The sequence below is a fragment of the Eptesicus fuscus genome, chromosome 3 (assembly GCF_027574615.1).
Source record: "Eptesicus fuscus isolate TK198812 chromosome 3, DD_ASM_mEF_20220401, whole genome shotgun sequence".
Classification (NCBI taxonomy): Eukaryota; Metazoa; Chordata; class Mammalia; order Chiroptera; family Vespertilionidae; genus Eptesicus; species Eptesicus fuscus.
Genome location: NC_072475.1, coordinates 44,827,114 through 44,845,703, shown reverse-complemented (window position 1 = coordinate 44,845,703; position 18,590 = coordinate 44,827,114). Strand labels below are relative to the sequence as shown.

The 18,590-nt window shown below is 41.5% G+C and overlaps 1 protein-coding gene across 1 annotated transcript; it reads right to left on the bottom strand.

Annotated features, from left to right (window-relative positions):
- Positions 1-249: 249 nt before the first annotated feature.
- On the bottom strand, positions 250-13,681 carry HRG (histidine rich glycoprotein). The gene is made up of 7 exons (XM_008157580.3): positions 13,490-13,681; positions 11,246-11,362; positions 10,333-10,423; positions 8,309-8,475; positions 6,490-6,570; positions 2,809-2,910; positions 250-1,071 (listed from the first exon to the last, which is right to left on the bottom strand). The coding sequence occupies exons 1-7, from the start codon at positions 13,679-13,681 to the stop codon at positions 250-252; spliced, it is 1,572 nt and encodes a 523-aa protein (XP_008155802.2).
- Positions 13,682-18,590: the final 4,909 nt, after the last annotated feature.

Sequence of the window (18,590 nt, the reverse complement as noted above, 5' to 3'; positions counted from 1 at the left end):
CCAGGAAGTAAAGAAATTCTGAGGATCAGACATTTGTCTTGAGTGGTATAGTAGCCAGTGAGAGAATTACCTTTGGCTTGGGACACTGAGATTTTTATTTTCTCCTCTCCATTTTTCTTGTTCTTCTCACATCATTTCCTCCCCTACCCACATTTTGTCCTATTCTGAATATGAAAGTTAAGATTACAATAACTTGTAATGTTGCATTTATTATTGGTTACATTTTATTTATGGTTCTAATTCAGAACATTACTCTTTTTTCAAGGAACTCAGATTTCTTTTTGGCAATGTTCCTTCAAAAAACTTTGAAACTTGTGAAAATTCACTCTTAAACATCCCTGGACATAATTCAGAGGCTGATTGAGGGAAGGGCTGAATTTCTGGCTTTAGATGATGGTTGTGGTTTGGCAATGAGAAGCTGGGAAAATTGGCTTCAGGAAGAGGAAGAACTTCACCTTTCTTTAATGGAGGGAGTCGGTAAACAGATCCAATTCCTCTCCATCTTAAGGCAAAGTGTCCTTTCCCTGGACCTTTTTCTTCTGAGTGCCTAGGTGGTGGGCCATGGCCCCGGTGATGGCGATCTTGGGGGCCTTGCCTATGGGGTGGTGGGTCACAGGGTCCATGGTCATGTAAACCATGGCCATCAGGATGCTGTCCATGGGGGTGGTGTCCGTGGGGATGGTGTCCATGGGGATGGTTTCCATGGGGATGATGTCTGTGGGGATGGTGTCCATGAGGATGATGCTCACGAGGATGGTGTCCATGGGAATGGTGCTCACTGGAACTATGATTATGAGGGGGTGCATGTGTGCCATTGGTGCCAAAATGGAGGTGATGACATCTTGAAGGGGGCAATCGTGAAGGAGCTCCTGCTTGAAGTGGTGGTCTGTCTGAGTGATTTTTGTCGTCCAGAGGAGGTGGGCATCCAGATTCATGTGACTTGTGGGGATGTAGGTTATCTCTGGATCTACTGTGTGTAAATGGAGTCTTGCCAGCAGAGGAATGCCCATGGCCTCCAGAGTGGAGGGGATGGTCCAGATGGGGTTTTACATCACTGATGTTTCTATGTTCCTGGTGAGGGACATAGAAAAATGAATATCATCATGTAAAGAAGAAATCATATGTTTAACTTGATTTCATTCAACTAAATCCATATTTTTGGATTGCAGGAATAAATCTTAAAAGTAAGTATCAAAAAAGGGTTCTCAAATTTTTATCTCGGCAAGTTCGTATTTAAAATACAAACAAAAACCATCACCTACCACCATCATTTCACAATAGCAATAATATTTTATAACAACAGTCAGAAAGGTAATCTCAGAGTAAAGGATGGTTCTTTTATATACACAGTAAGTCCTCAGGTTATGTCGGAGATCCATTCTTAAGGCAATGTAACTTTTCGCCGTAAATTGGAACCCACCTACCTAAGCACCTACATCACTCACATGGAGCACATACACAGCAGTAGTGAAGTGAAACTAAAAAAAAATTTTAAAGAAAGATAACAATTCCTGACCTTTACTTGTGGTAAATATAGTAAATAATACAAAACATAAAGCACGTATGTACAAACATTGAAATGATGGAACTTTTTTTTTAAATAATTAAATGGGAGATGGTGACGCAACCACTAAATGACGTATGTCGAGTCGACATAACCAGAGGACTGCCTGTAATATGTTCTACCACAAAAAAAAAAAAAAATGTTTTATTATTATTATTATTATTATTTTTCTCATTTTCCATATAAAGTGATAAAATTATATTACAGAATAGTACTCATCTGTAGATCAACATTTGGAAAACTAGTGCCTTATAATTTCGGCTCTCAACAGAGTTCTGAGACTCTATGGTATAAGCATCTCTTACTTCTAAAAGATGAGCACTTCACCTCTTCATTATCCTTATTCAGGTTTTGTTTGTTTGTTTGTTTGTTTAAATATATTTTATTGATTTTTTACAGAGAGGAAGGGAGAGGGATAGAGAGTTAGAAACATCAATGAGAGAGAAACATCAATCAGCTGCCTCCTGCACACCTCCTATTGCGGATGTGCCCGCAACCAAGGTCCATGCCCTTGACCAGAATCAAACCTGGGGCCTTTCAGTCCACAGGCCGACACTCTATCCACTGAGCCAAACTGGTTAGGGCTCCTTATTCAGGTTTTAATATTTTAAAAAAATGTACAGCCATCCCCATGGTGATAAACCTGCCCCCCTTTTTGGTTTGTCACATGGATGTTTGAATTATTTTTTTCTAATATAAAAAATACTGTGAAGAATACTTGTGTGTAGAACAAAAGTTTCTACACACTGATATTCTCATAAAATATTGTTTTGTATTTTATATATGTTTATATAATAAACTTGACACTAATTTATTCCCCTTATATTCTGTGCCTAATAATAAAACTAGATTATTAAGTCAGCAATGGAGTCCTAGCTACAAGAACCATTTTCAAATTCATTAAAGGTTGGTTAAATTGGTCATGATTTTAACTTTTATGCCAAATCTTACACTTTCCCAATTCTTGAAAAAAGTGTCACACTTTTGGTGTCTTACCAACAATTGTACAACTTCCCCAGGGACTATTTTCTGTTTTTCTCCCCACTCCTCACCCCACCCCCACATTTCATCTCTCTCTCTCTCTCTCTCTCTCTCTCTCTCTCTCTCTCTCTCTCTCTCTCTTGCTCTTGCTCTCTCTCTCTCTCACACACCCACACACAGCCATAAGAACAACATACACTATGTGTGTGAAAACATTACTTGGTCTGGCACTGCTCATGACAAAGGTTGCTTAGACAACTCACCTTAAGGTTGAAGACTTCACAGTTTATATCAACCTCTATTGGCATTTCCATGTCAGAGGCCCCTACATCATAGGACAAAACTGATCTGCAGAATCCAAAGACCTATAAATAAGAGAGAAACCTGTTAGTGTATGTGTATTTGTGTGTATGTGTGCAGATGGTGTGAAGATGCCCAGCTACAGTTGTGAACTTCCAGATATTCTGGAAAGGAAGGAGAGTTCTAGAAAAATCAAGTTAATATCATTAAATATCTCCACCAGTTATTTAACAATATTTCCTAGTCAACACTTTGGGAAAAGTACAGGTTCCAAAGATTTTCATTACTGCTGTGGTTCTCTTCCATGACTGGTCACTAGCACTGGCCTTCCCCATGGGTGGTAGTTGGGAATATTATGCCACTGATGCCTTGATGCTAGACCAACTCTTCTGCACTGAAGTCCTGAGTTGCCTGTGCCTAGAGAAAAAGAAGAGTGGTGTAGATGGGAGATTTGTACAACTTTATCCAAGACCCTTGGAGGAAAGTCTTGGAAAGAAGGGAGCCATTATAAAAATGGGTTTGCACAGACACTGTCAAAGAGACTGTCTTCTGGCCCTACCCTAAGTTCAGGGACTACACCTGGCTGGCACCCCCCTGCCCCAGAGATCCCTAAACCCAGCTGTCAAAGTTACAAGTAGAAAACTCATTTTTTGAGGAGACTGTTAAGCGTAAGATTTTGAGTACACCCCTATCCAGTTTGGTTCAGTGGATAGAGTATCGGCCTGGGGACCAAAGGGTCCCAGGTTCAATTCTGGTCAAGAGTGCTATCTTGGTTGCAGACTCCTCCCTGGGCCCGTGCCCTGGTCAGGGCATGTGCAGGAGGCAACCAATTGATGTGTCTCTCTCACATCGATGTCTCTCTCTATCTTTCCCTAAAAATCAAAGGAAAAATATCCTTGGGTAAGGATTAACAAAAAACAACAACAAGAAAAGATTTTGAGTACAGTTTTGGAGTCAGACAGCCCTATGTTAATCCTGGCTTCCTCATGTACTAGTTTTATGAGATTTAGGTAAGTTGCATAAAATTTCTGAAACTCGGTCTTTATTTCTAAAATGAATACAGTACTATCTATTCACAGGTTGTGGGAGGGCTTAATTAAATGAGCTAACGCTATAGAACATTTAGCATTGAGCTCCTCTTCTCCAGCCTCCATGTTTCTGCACTGAGTTTGTATTCCCCACACCAAGATAGTTAAGGATTTGTTGGGGTCAATGGGATGGTCACAGGGATCCAACAAAGCAATAATATTTGGTAGTGGTTTGTAAACTATAAGTTGCTATACAAATGCTGCATATCATTCATAACACTTCCTGCAGGCACATGAGTATCAGTTTATACATGAGTAGGGGAAAAATCCCATTGGACTGAGCATCTTGGTTGTGAACATTAGGCAAGACCCCTACTTTACTGAGCCCATTACCTTCCCATTTGTCAAATGTGGTCACTGTGAGGAGTAAATGAGATGAAGTGAATGAAAGCACCCATGAGTATAGGTTCTTAATACATTCTAGTTATTAGTGTTAGCTAAGTCTTTAATCCTAATGAGTTAAAAAAAAAAAAAAAACCCTCATTGTTAAGTTTAGGTATATATCATGTATATTTATAAAATAACTAGTGGCCTGGTGCACAAAATTTGTGCACGGTGGGGGGAGGGGTTTCTCAGCCCGGCCTGCACCCTCTCCAATCTAGGACCCCTTGGGGATATCTGACTGATGGCCAATAAGTACAACACAGATGAGTAAGAGCCTATAATCTGATAAATAAAATTATTGGGAGGTACTGTTTTGAGGTATTATTACATATTCCCACACATTCTCCTTTGTTTTCTCTTTTTCCTCTCTCCAAGATAAGTAGCTGGTTCTGCCTTTATTGCTAATGGAGAAAGATTAAACAGAACATTCTGGATGGTGGCTACCTGGGTGTAGACATAGGTAAACATTTATTGAGCTGTACAATTGAGATTTCTGTATTTTACTTGGCATTTGGCTCTTGTGTTTGCATAAACATAAGCAGTGGCTTCTAACCCACAGGTTAGAATCATTCAGGAACACTTAAAATGTACTGTTGGCTGGATACTCTCCAAATCAGCAAAATCAGAATCTATGGAAATTGAACAGAATTGAAACACTAATTTCTGAAGGGGTAGACTTGTTTGGAATATTTTACACACACACACACACACACACACACACACACACACACACACACACACACACACACTCCTCAAGTAATTCCCATGAACATCTATCATTGAAAATCAACCCCAAGGGAATTTAGAGTCCTTGTAAGGGGGCAGAAGAATTCAGGCACAATAAATAGACAATTGTGTTGCTAGAGACAGCAGGAAATGTAGGCCTTCCCTCATGCCCTACAGCAGCCTAAAAAGCCTCGCACTGCCCACCTGGACTCCCCGGGCCCCCAACAGAATGGGACTTTTCCTGCAGGGCCTGGCGCTGCCTGTCCCGCCTCCCAGGTCCCCTATGGACCTGGACCCCTCATTTGGGGCCTGGTGCTGCCTGCCACGCCTCCCAGGTCCCCTATGGACCTGGACCCCTCATTTGGGGCCTGGTGCTGCCTGCCACGCCTCCCAGGCCCCGAGGGACCAGGACCCCATGGTTGGGGCCTGGCGCTGCCCACCCCACCTCCCCCGACCCCCGATGGACCTGGACCCCATGGTTGGGGCCTCAAGCTGCCTGCCCCGCCTCCCCAGGCCCCCTATGAAACAGGACTTTTTGGGCGGGGACTGGCGCTGCTTGCCCCGCCTCCCCCGACCCCTGATGACCCAGGATTTTGAAGGTGGGGACTGGAGCTGCTCGCCCCACCTCCCTGGGCCTCTGATGGACCTGGACCTTCAGTTGGGGCCTGGCGCTGCCCGTCCTGACTCCCCAGGCCCCTGATGCAACAGGACTTTGTGGGCGGGGCCTGGGGCTGCCCATCCCACTTCCCAGGGCACTGATGAAACAGGACTTTGCAAGGCGGGGACTGGAGCTGCCCACCCCACCTCCCCTGGCTCCCCGATGGACCAGGACACTACGGTTGGGGCCTGGCCCTGCCTGCCCCTACTCCCTAGGCCCTGATAAAACAGGACTTTGCAGGCAGGCCCTGGCGCTGCTCGCCCCACCTCCCCAGGCCCCCCTATAGAATGGGACTTTGTGGGCAGGGCCTAGGGCTGCCTACCCTGCCTCCCCTGACCCCCGATGGACCGGGACCCTGCGGTTGGGGCCTCATACTGGTTGGGTCTGCGATCGGGACTTGGGTCCTGCCGGCGGCAGCGGGTGCTGACCCACGCCGCCTGCCCCAGTCCATGATCAGGGCTTGGGTCCCAATGGCTGCGGTGGGTGCTGCCCCCTCCCCCTGCCTTCTTTGCTGGGTTAATTTGCATAGCACCCCTGATTGGCTGTGGACATAGCGAAGGTATGGTCAATTAGCATATTACTCTTTTATTAGGTAGGATATTCTCATGAGTTTTGTCACCATGCCTTAGTTTCTCCATAGGTAAATCTGGGAGAAAAATGCTATATAGTTCATAGGGTGGTGGTGGGGGTAATAGGTTAACATATGTATAAAGCCCTTACCAGGGTATCTCTCACATAGTAAGTAGTCTCCAAATGTTACTAGTATTCCACACTCATATTATACTCACATTATGATGCCTGCGAAAATGGTGACTGGAGCAGTTCCTCACAGAGAAGTCAATATAGTAATTGGTTCTTCTCCCTCCTCTCTAGAACAAATAGGATCAAAGCAGTTTCAGGAACATTTTTAAAAAGACATTAGATACCTACTATCTACTATACTGTAAAGGCACTATCAGGATTCACCAATATGTGTCATTCTTCTTATTTTATGGGTCTTTTTAAAATTTATAAAGTGATAAGATGAATATTATTTGATTGCAAAAGCTCAGATAATACAGACATAATCAAATGTAGTATGAAAAGTCATTTTTCCTATACCCCAGCCTCTTCCTCTCAGAGGTACCACCATCATCTATTTGATGTGTTTTTCCTTCTAGTCTTTTCCTAAATATGTTGTGTATATACACACATATCTCATTGTTTAATATAAAGGGGGTCATAGTCTAAGTATTGTTCTGTAACCTGCTTTTCTCCCTTGGCAATATATCTTGAAACTCTTTCCAAGGCATATAGGTCCAAAACATTCTTTTTAGTACGTAATTGCATTGTACTAATCCCATTGCTTGTATGCAACATTATCTATCTCACTTTGTGTTTTCAAAATACAAGACAACATAAACTAGCTGTTCTATAAGACTGCTATGGGTGGGAGACACTTGAGTCCCTGGATGGGGAAGGACTGCCTGGCTCTAGCCATACCACTGGGTGTGGTGAGATAGTTGCTCTGAGCCTGTTTTCCATCATAATACAAAGAGTATAGGACTAGATCAGTGATCTTCAAACTCATTAGTCAACAGAGCCAAATATCAACAATACAACAATTGAAATTTCTTTTGAGAGCCAAATTTTAAACTTAAACTATATAGTTAGGTACATTTTTATTAACTTAATTAGGGTACTCCTACGCTGGCCTTTGCTAAAAACTCAAGGAGCCAAAGAACTGCATGTGGCTCGCGAGCCACAGTTTGCCCACCACAGGACTAGATGATTTTAATGACTCATAACCCTAGTATGCTCTTCAGCATTTTGCTCTGTTTTGTTTGGATTTCCCATCTCTCTGTTGATATCACACTCTCCACATCTCCAAAAATTAAAAAAAAATTACAGGAGGGCAGTTCTGTGGTATCTGCTGCCTATCTCTTAAAACTGCAGCAGGGATCTCAACTTAAAAAGCAGCTGGTGGCTGGCACCAGCAGCACAGGGGAGGAGGCAAGAGCAGTTGGTCAAGAGGGAAGCATAACAAAGGGGTCCAAGAAATTATTGGGGGTGATGGATATGTTCACTATCTTAAGTGTGGTATTGTGTTCATTTGTATATATATATGTTAGAATTATCAAATGGTATACTCTAACTAAATATATGCTGTTTATTGAATGTCAATTACACCTCAGTAAAGTTGCTATTATATTAAAACAAACAAAGCAGCTAGTTTTTGTCTTTCTCTGGCTTATTTCACTTAGCATTGTATCCTCTACATTGTCACAAATGGTAAGATTTGATTCCTTTTTATGCTGAGTAATATTTTATAAATATATAATATATATTCTTTATCTAATCACCTATCGATAGGCACTTAGGTTGCTTCCATATCTTATCTGTTGTAAATAATGCTGCAATGAATTTAAGGATGCATGTATCTTTTTGAATTTGTATACACTTGGAACTAATATTATATTGAATGTTACCTATAAGTTAAAAATTATAATAATAAAAATCATCTAGCCCAAGGAGGCCAGTGGGGAGAGGGTCAATGCAAGTGAATTTGCGCCTGCGAGGTTGGAGCCTGGGCCCTCAGACTCCAGCTGGACATTAGTGGAAACTCACGCCTCTGCCAACTCTCTCCACTTGGTCCACTCTGAAAGAGGCAAAGTCGCCATTCTCCTTTTTGTACATCTCAAGGACTTTCTCTGCTTGTTTTCTGTAGACCTCAGTCTCCTCAAAGAAATCCAAGAGTACAGGGCTGTCTTTAGTATTGGCCAATGCAGAAAAGACTGGAGAAAGAAGATGGTAGTTTTGTGGCTAAACAGCACTGTCAATGCTGTGATTTAATACATATATGCATGGTAGAAACTATAACAATAGCTCCTGTTTTATAGATAGGTGAATTGAGGGTTGGAGAGGCTAAGAAACTTGTTCTAGCAAATCACCTAATCAGCAGCAGAGCTAAACTTAAACCCAGATCCTTCTGTAGCTCAAGTCTCAGTCATTACCCAAAACCATCATTCATAATGTGTGTGAATATTTTAATTAACTCTTCCTATCTCTGCCAAGGAGGGAGAGCATCATTAAAGTGAAGTTTTGCCCAGAGAGAGAAGGTACAGCTCAGTCTTCTTTAAGGCAAACTCCTGGAGTTGCTCAGCTGCTGAATTTTTGTATATTGAATTATGCTGAAATTTGCTATTTTTAAAGGAACTCTGATAATTCTCTTGGATAAAGTAAATAAAAAGAACATGGACTATAGAGTCAACACTGGTGGGGTAGGTTAAGGTTCACTACATTTTGGCTCTTTTATGAGGCCAAGTAATTTAATCTTTCTGAAACTCTTTTTAACTCTAAAATAAAGTTTCATAGTCTTGTTATGAGATTAAAAGAGACTGCTGTATAAAGTGTAGTATTAATACATAAATTTTAGATGTTGAAGTCAACATATTGCTAAGTACTTTGGAAGTGTACTACACAGAGCATCTTATTTAATTCTAACAAAGACCCAAAGAGCTAATACTATTATTAGCTGTATTTTACACATGAGGAATCCTTAAAGAGGTTAGGTAACTTTCCCTCAAGACCATGCAACTAATAAGTTATGAGACTGGAATTCAAATTTGCAAATCTGACCCCAGACAGAGCCCATGTTCTCTATAATGATGCTCTACTGCCTTTTATATATTTAATTTTTTGAAAAGTGTATCAATAATAGGAGGAAGCCCTCTTGTGACTCTTTTTAGGAGAGTGAGTAATAATCAAGTCCCTGAGCATAGGTAGGGACTATTTTTGATATTATATGTTAAACGAGGGGCCCAGTACAGGAAGATTCGTGCATGGGGGGTGGGTCCCTAAGCCCAACCTGCAACTTCTCCAATCTGGGAGCCCTCAGGGGAGCCCTCTCCAATCCTGAAGTTTCTGTCTGTCTTTGCAATCATATGAGCGAATTGTCTGAGACCCCAACCCAGTTTGGTTTGTTGCTCACAGAATAATAGAGGCTTTTTTTTTTCTTTGCTTCATTGGTGGAGATTTCCTGATAGTTTTAGGATATTTTCCCTTTAGTTTTTCCTAGACACTGATTTTACTTAGGTCTCACACCTTTGCTTTCCTTCCATTCCCCACCGCAACAGTAACTTGCTCCAGGCTCACTTTGCTCTAGTGTCTAGGAGATCCATCTGCCACCAGAACTACGATTTCTAGCATTCCTGGTGCTCCCTGCGCTCTGGGCTTCTGCTTCCAGTCCAGGGGCTGCTACCAGAAATACTATTCCCAGAAGTCCTGGTGCTCCCCTCGCTCTTGGTTTTCCCTTCCTGCTCTGTCTCTGTCCCAAGGCTTCCAGCTCTGCCAAGTCCTCCAAGCTGCCAGCTCTCCCTCTCTGCTCTCCTTTTGGTGGCTTGGGGGAGCCAAGTTCCCCAAGCTGCTCCACTCTCCACTGGCTCTCCCGCTCCACTCTCCGCCCAGTGCCTTTGTATGCAAATTAACCCTCCATTTGTCAGGTTAATTTGCATACTCACTCCTGATTGGCTGGTGAGCATAGCAGAGGTATGGTCAATTTACATGTTTCTCTTTTATTATATAGGATACCACTGTATGATTGAATTATATACCAATCTAGAATTAAGTAGTATTTTAACAGATTATCATACCAGAGCTTGTGGTGCAGTTGAAGTCATTCACTCTAAGATCCTGAAATTCACTCAAATGTGTGGTAGCTATTACCTTACACTGTCCAATCACCTGTAAAAAAGAGGAGTTTATCATTGTGTACTGCTTTCTTCAGGTTGAATATGAAAACACAAAAAAGTGATGCAACATACCTTATTATCCTTTAAAATTTATTTGTGGTTTCTCAACAAATCCTCTTTCAAACCTGTATTTTCTTAATCTGTTTCTGTGAGTTAGATGTCAGAGGCACCCAAAACCCTCATGAGAACTACATATAAACTGTTTAAACAGGTCATGGCCATATCTCAAACATTTTCAAGACCAAAAAATGCTATAATTTTTAGGTATGTAAGTGTCTTAGTTTCTAGAACTAAAATCTTAGATCTGTGCTTTTTCATCTTTGTGTTCTTCTCCTATGGCAGACAGCCTGGGATCTGATTACCCATGTGCAAAGCAGCACAGGATCCCATTCCTCATGATAATTGCAATTAATCCCCTTTGGTCACTCCTGCTCCTGGGACCAGTCTTCATGGGACACAATTACAAGTTCATAGGTTCTACACTCAAAGACTGTCAGGGCCAGATAGGATCTTAAAGTTTATCTACTCCAACCTCCTCCTCTTATTTTACAGCCCAGGACATGGACATCTAGCAACATTAGGCGATTTGCACAAGGTTTCTGGTCATGCTCAAACAAGCCCCACTGACATATCTTGAACTGGGTTCCTAGGTATGGCTCTCAAGAGAATATTATTCAAGGTCAACATAATCTTCATGAGTCTAAAGACAGAAACTGCTCTTCCTCTTTTGCTGTAGCATACAGCTACCCTGGGAAAACAGAGTAGACAGAAATCAAGAATAATAAAAAGAGGGAATAGTACCATGTTTACTTACTATATCAAATAGATATCTAGAAATATTTGGCTCACAGTCATCCCAGTGTTTCCTGGATTGGACTGGACAGTCAGATTCTTTCACATCTAAGACTAAATAATAGACATCTGTGGATTCCTGAAAAATTTCAAGAAAACAACAGGTGAGGAGCATGCAGGAGCCCAGTATGTTTTCATTAGAAACAATCTCTTGATTTCTTAAACAGAATTTCTGTTCCTTTCCAAATTATTGCAGATGTCTACTTTTGTGTCATTTTATCTATTTATTTGAATAAATAGCTTGAAAAAGTTACTTCCAAATGTTCTTTTTAACTGGTCATGATGTTGCTTCTGTCTATGAGCTTTAAAAAACAATCACTAAATTGCACCATTTTTGGGGGCGGAGATGTTGAAGATGTAAACCTAGAAATTATAAGTGATGACAGCCACACTATGAGCTCCAATCTGTGTGCACAATTTTGTCCTCTCACCCAACTCTTTCCTGCACTTGGACTTCTTGACTTAATTTCAACTTGCCCAAAATCAGCTCTTCTCTTACAAACTAGCTACCTCTCTCAATTTATCTTGCCTTTTGTCAATGACACTATTAATTATTTCTTGCCTTCGTCTTTGGCTTAAAAAAATGTGACATCAGCTTTGATTTCTTTCTTTGCTTTTGCTATCCAGTCACCAGGCCTTGAATGGTCTTTCTTCGAAATGTCTCATGTCTTTTCTTCATTCTCATTGCCGTAAGTCCCACCTTACACTTCCCCAGAGTCACAGATTAGCTTAGGGAGTGCTAAAAGTGAAAGAGACACATTTTGACTTTTGTTTGATATTGAGCTGTTAATATTAAAAATAATATTTTCTAGGTCTGTCTTCATTTCCTCATTCCTGAACACGTAATATAGCTTTCTAGCTCAAGCCCCTGCCATCTGCATCTATCTCCCCAGGTACACTGTGCTCCCTGCCCCCACTCAGAGGTAGCCCTGGGCCAATTCATCTTGTGTCCTATAATGCGGCAGAGATCCTGGACTGGGACTAGAGGTCACTAAGTTGCTGTTTGAATCCCGAATCCCTGCACTCATTCTCTGGAACCTGTAGAGCCTCCACATCTAATACTTTAACAAGCATCAAGTTATCTGCTTGTCCTCTGTGGTGCTCTATTGTCTGACCTCCCTGATTTTAGTAGTTCCTCCAAAGGGTATGTTATTTTGGGGAGTGGGGAAGAGAGGCCTACCTCCTTCCTCTCTATCAAGCCCTCAAATCTATTCCAAATAAGTATATAATCTATGTCAGTGATTTTCAATATGTTCATTTCATGGCACATATAAACTAATTACTAAAATTCTGCGGTGCACACACAAGTTTATTGTTTGTTTGTTTGTTTGCTGATCTGACCAAAAAAAAAGTATAATTTTGATTCATTCACATTGAACGGCTTTGGTGTGTTGGCTGTTGCCTTTTTCCATTTGACAATCTAAGGGACAAGAGGTCAGTGCCCCCGACTAAATAGTCAGGTATTTCATGTTTTAAAAATTCCTGTGGCACACCAGTTGAAAATTGCTGATCAAAGTGAAGACAGTAGGCTTGCTTTGCATCAAGATAAGTCTACATTCTTTCTTCCACCCTGCTTGCTGTGCCAAATCTCACATAGAACCTCCGGAATTGTCCTGCTTGTGTCTAATTACTCCCTAATACTCTCCTTCCTGATTTTTTACCCACAGAGAGATGGTATTCCTGGAATTTCCCTGGAATGCCTTTAACCCAGCCCAACTTCCTGTTCAAATCTTAAATGAAGCATTCTCTCATTCAGTGGTAATAGTTCTCCTTTCATTAGATTGTCCAGCATCTATAATACTCACTCGGTCACTTAAATATATCCTACCTTACACAATGTGTGTATGTGTGTGTGTGTGTGTGTGTGTGTGTGTGTGTGTGTGTGAATGTGTGAGCTGATTCTTATTTCCTTAAAGGCAAGGCTTACAGTTCATTCTAATTTTTCTCTTATAGCACTTAGCATTTAATTGGATTCAGCATCAGTGCTTATAAGTATTCATAGATTGATTCATAGTTAAGGACATACTAATAACAGATGTTAGTTTGGAAAAAAAATAAAGAACATTCTAGAGCAGCAGCAGAAACCAAACAGAAAACCCTGACCAAGGCCATTCCATTGAGCAAAGCAGTAGGCTTAGTGGCTAGAGTCACACTTGCCCCTGGTGCATGGTTTCCCAACTTAGCTCTGCCATTGGCAATTCCTTACCGCTTTGTCCAAGTGGGCATCAGCGACCCGCAGCAACTGAAAAAGGTAGCCATTTGAACGTCCTTTATTGATCAGGTCTAGTGCTTTCCCAGCCAGAGGCTCAGTAGCATTGCAGTTTATGGGACTCACAGCGTAGGAATATCTAAGTGTGATCCAAAGGATGGAAAGCAGAGCTGCAGTGAATGTCTTCATTTTGTTAAAATGAGAAAACTATCCCTTGCTATGGTATACCAGAGCAGAGAATTTTATAGAGACTTTTTAAACACACACACACACACACACACACACACACACACACACACACTACTGATTAATCAGTCTTTATACATTTTTGTTGTGTAAACTGAATGTTCACCTTGACCCCCGGGTTAAAATCTCTGTCAACATGCTGTAAATGATTAATGGGTTCTGGGGACAGAAAGTTGAGACATGCCTCTGATGAGTGGGTGAGACTGTGACCTGAACAAATCTGGATATTTCTAGTAGGTACAAGGTCCAAAGTGTTTTTGACCATAAGCACTGCCTCATTCATTGGTGTGGGGGGTAAGGTTAGCAGTAAAGTAATTTTCCTCCATCTGCAGGCCTGTCTCAGCCAGAGATTGTCACAATCGGTCTCATTGTTGGATTATAGACATAGAAGTTTTTAGCAGAAAACAACTATATTATTTAAGGGAGGACCTGAGTTCAGGTAAAATAAAATGATTAAGAGGCTGTTGCTTTGGAGTCCGATCTGAATTTCATTTCTGGGTGGTTACCCTCTTCCTGTGTGATGCTGGGTAAGCTATGAAACATCTCTGAGTCTTCGTTTCTTCATGTATAAAATAGGGATTAATACCTCCTGGCAGGATTGTATGATAATTTAATATGAAAACATAAAGTAAATAATACAATTCTTGGCACAGATTCAGGTGCTGAATAAATGATGCTATTGATTATTATTTTTGTTATTATTATTATTATTATTATTATTGTACCTGAGAAGAAGTTAAGGACACCAGCTATCATTCCAGTTCTCTATGGCTCTTGAAACATGTCAAAAATATTGTTTCCTGTGGAAGAGAACCCTGGTGAGGGTAGAAGTCCAGCCCTTTGATGCCCAGCCATCACAGAGAAGGGGTTGGAGGGTATACACAATGGGAAGAGGGGCTCTGCATTGGGGGACAGAGCTGGGATTAAGCTGACCCCTCAGCCCTATTCCTCCAAAGAAACAATATACCTACATGGATTCTTCATACCAGGATAACCCAGTAACATCAGACCAGAGGGAATCAGCCCAGATTCCCTTCCCACTTAGACAGCATCTCCCTCCCTGCTCTCTTCTCTGTAGTAAGTGTCTATAAGTGTCCACAGCATTGGTGCTCAGCCTTAGCTTGAATTGTCTGAGGAGTTTTGAAAAGTCCTTATGTCCAGGCCTCTCCTAAGAGCAATTCAACTTGGATCTCTGGTTATTAAACCCAGGCATTGGTAGTTTTGAAACTCCAAGGTGATTCAAGTGTGCAGTCAAGGTTGAGAATGATGGGGGCACCAGACAGAACCTGGAAGGAGTTCGAAGAGAGAGGGAAAGGGCAGGGTATACCATACAAAAAGCAGACCACACTTCCCCAGAGTCACAGATTGGCTTAGGGAGTGCTAAAAGTGGAAGGGACACAGTTTGACTTTTGTTTGATATTGAGCTGTTAATAGTAACAACACTAGCTTTTAAATACCCAAACAGTACCATCCCAGTGCAACTTAGAATGACTGGAATAGTATGAAATCTGGCCAACATGTTATTAAGGGGCTCTCACAAAGGTGGGTTGGGGAATGCTATTGTTTAAAGCAAAAACTGTTTTATGCTTCAATGAGTTGAGTTCCTTAATTAAGTCTTTCAATTATTGCTGTATTAGTCATGTCCAATATGGAGTGCCCTGGACAAACCAAATGCTGGTGAAGGGAAAGAGATGGGGCAGGGAAAAGTCACCAAGGATGAGAATAAGCTCTTCCTACAGTTCTGTTTTGCTAAGACTTAAGGGTACTCACGAGAGCCATGCCTTCTCTCCCCGTTGCTTTATTGAATCTTAAATACGAACACAATGCTAGTGATGCCATCCAGTTATGGAGCAGCTTCAGATGAGACAGACATCTCAGGGAGCCAGTGAAAGTGCTAGGGTGGCAATGGTCAGGAGGAGACAGAATGATGGTGAATAGGAGAGATAGTCCTAGGAATTGTCTGATCTAATGTTGTGGCAAAATGCACGGGAAAACAATCAGCCAGCACTCTGAGGGAGGAAAGTTTAACCTTTATTTCACAGAACTGCTAGTTCAGGGGAATTCCAGAGCCAAAGCCTGAACTGAACTTCTGGGGAGGCTCTGGCCTATATATCTCCTCCTGTGGTGGGTCCCTGAGGGTCCCCGCAGCTCCACTCAAGTCACTCAGAGTGGGAAAGAAAGATTAAAGTTTTAACCAGATGCTGAACTAGGTTGCAAGTCCCTCCCTCTCCTTCCCCCTACCTCCATATTCCTTTTCACTAGGAAATAACATTTAGCATTGGTAAAACTTATTACTGGCTTTGGGAAGGCTTCCTGGCAGTCCTGAGCTAGAGAATGGCCAATGATGTAGGATGGAGAGGGGACTAGTGACTTTTCACAAGATGGTTATCAGGGAAGCCAGGGGTAGATAGATCTTCACCTCCATGTGTCCTTTCTAGCATGCAGGTTCTTTCTGGGTGTCCTGGCTATAGGATCAGGAAAGTCAGGAACAGAATTTTTATTCTTTTTGTTGTTGTTAATTCTCATCCAAGGATATTTTTCCATTGATTTTTAGAGAGAGTAGAAGGGAGGGGGAGAGAGAAAAACATCGATGTCAGAAAGACACATAGATTGGTTGCCTCCCACACTCGCACATGAGCCCCAGATTGAGCCTGCAACCAAGGTACATGCCTTTGACCAGAATCAAAACTGGGACCCTTCAGTCCGTGGGCCAATGCTCTATTCACTGAGGAAAACCAGCCAGGGCCAGAATTTTTATTCTTTAAAGTTTGTTTCCCCACACTATGGTTGAGTGTTTACTTATAACCTCTATTTTTGAAGGGTTTTACTAGAAGCTACTTAAGGTTTATAATAGTGGAAAATACAAAAGTATAAAGAAAAACTCACCTCTAATTCTACTACGATAAGAAAAATTATGAACAATTATATATTTCTTTATAGACTTTTTCTATTTAAATATCTATAATACTAGAGGCCCAGTGCACAAAATCTGTGCACAGGGGGAGGGGTGTCCCTCAGTCCAGCCTGCACCCTCTCCAATCTGGGACCCCTCAGGCAATGTCTGACTGCCGGTTTAAGCCTGATCCCTATGGGCCTAAACCAGCATTCAGACATCTCTCTCACAATCCGGGACTGCTGGCTCCCAACCACTCACCTGCCTGCCTGCCTGATTTCCCCTAACTGCTTCTGCCTTCCAGTCTGATCACCCCCTAACCACTCCCCTGCCAGCCTGATGGACATCTAACTGCTCCCCTGCCAGCCCAATTGCCCCGAACTGCCCTCCCCTGCCTACCATCTTGTGGCAGCCATCTTGTGACCATATGGGGGTGGCCATCTTGTGTGAGGGTGTGATGGTCAATTTGCATATTCCCTCTTTATTATATAGGATATGTGCTTTTACATTATTGGGATTATTCTGTACATACAGGCATTGTTTTCTTCCAGTGGATTGGATGGTTACTTACAACCTTTATTTTTGAGGGGTATTACTAGAAGCCATATAAGCTTTATAGATGTTGGGGTTTATTTGGATTTTTTAATAAAGTTTTATTTTCAAATTTGAGTTATTTTAATTATACAATTTTTAGTTATAAATATAATCCCTATACCTTAAAAGAACACAGGATATTATTGAATGTGTAAAATAAAAAAATCTTTGTTATCCCTCATTCTTTTTAAATTTTTTTTATTTATTCATTTGAGAGAGAGAGAGAAACATTGATTTGTTGTTCCATTTAATTATGTATCCATTGGTTGCTTCTTGTGTGTGCCCTGACCTGGGATTGAACCCAAAACCTTGGTGTATTGGGACAATGCTCTAACCAACAGAGCTACCTGGCCATGGCTTCTCCTACCTCTCATTCTTCAAATCATTTCCCAAGGGAAACACTTTTATTTTTTAATTTAAGGAACATTTTTTAAAAGTATGTTTTTATTGATTTTAGAGAGAGAGGAAGGAGAGCGAGAGAGATAGAAACATCAACTTTAAACAATAAAGATTTTTTAAAAAAGAAAGAAAAGAAACATCAACATCGATTGACTGCAGAAATAAATAATATAAAGACTAAAAAACAATACAAAAAATCAATGAAACAAAGAGTTGGTTCTTTGAATGGATAAACAAAATTGATGAACCATTAGCTAGACTCATCAAGAAACAAAGAGAGAGGACACATACAAATAAAATCAGAAATGAAAATGGTGAAGTAACTACTGACACCACAGAAATACAAAGGATTGTAAGAAAATACTATGAAAGAAACAAGATGGCAGCATAGTTAAACACCTGAATTTGCTCTCTCGCACAACCACATCAAAACTACAATTAAAAGACAAAATGGATACCATCCAGAACCACGGGAAGGCTGGATGAGTGGAAGTTATACAACTAGAAGGAAAGAGAAAAGTGCACTGAAACTGGGAGGAGGTGCAGAAGTGCAGAGATACAAAGGCACGTGCGGAAATGGGCTGGCAACTGGGTACACGGTTGTCTTTTTCAATCAGGAGGGCAATACAAGCTCCTGACTGCTCTGAACTCCAGTTCCAGACAAGACTCTGGGGACCCAGACTCATATAGAGAGAAACTGGAATGTCTGGCACCAGGCCAGAACACGAGGGTGGCTTTCTCTCAGAGGTGCTTGTTGTGATAATTGTTCCTGCATGATTCCATGGGACACAGAGACCTGGGTACCTCTTTGGGGCAGGGCTGATGGGCATCCATTGCTGTTTGCTCCACCCTGGTGATTGCCTGAGACCCTGCCCCACCCAATTTACAACCCCACCCAAGCTGTGCGCAAGGATTTTGCATATGAATGGCCTGGCCTTTTGCAATCTAAAACCTAACAAATTGCAG

What these genes read in the sequence shown, in the direction of transcription:
- HRG (XM_008157580.3), bottom strand. Translation starts at nt 13,681, where the DNA reads ATGAAGACATTCACTGCAGCTCTGCTTTCCATCCTTTGGATCACACTT. An exon ending in ATTTTCGCAGGCATCATAAT is followed by an intron (nt 2,911 to 6,489) that starts GTGAGTATAATA and finishes TCTTATTTATAG; the next exon opens with GTCTTTGGATTCTGCAGATC. An exon ending in GTGAAGTCTTCAACCTTAAG is followed by an intron (nt 1,072 to 2,808) that starts GTGAGTTGTCTA and finishes GTCCCTCACCAG; the next exon opens with GAACATAGAAACATCAGTGA.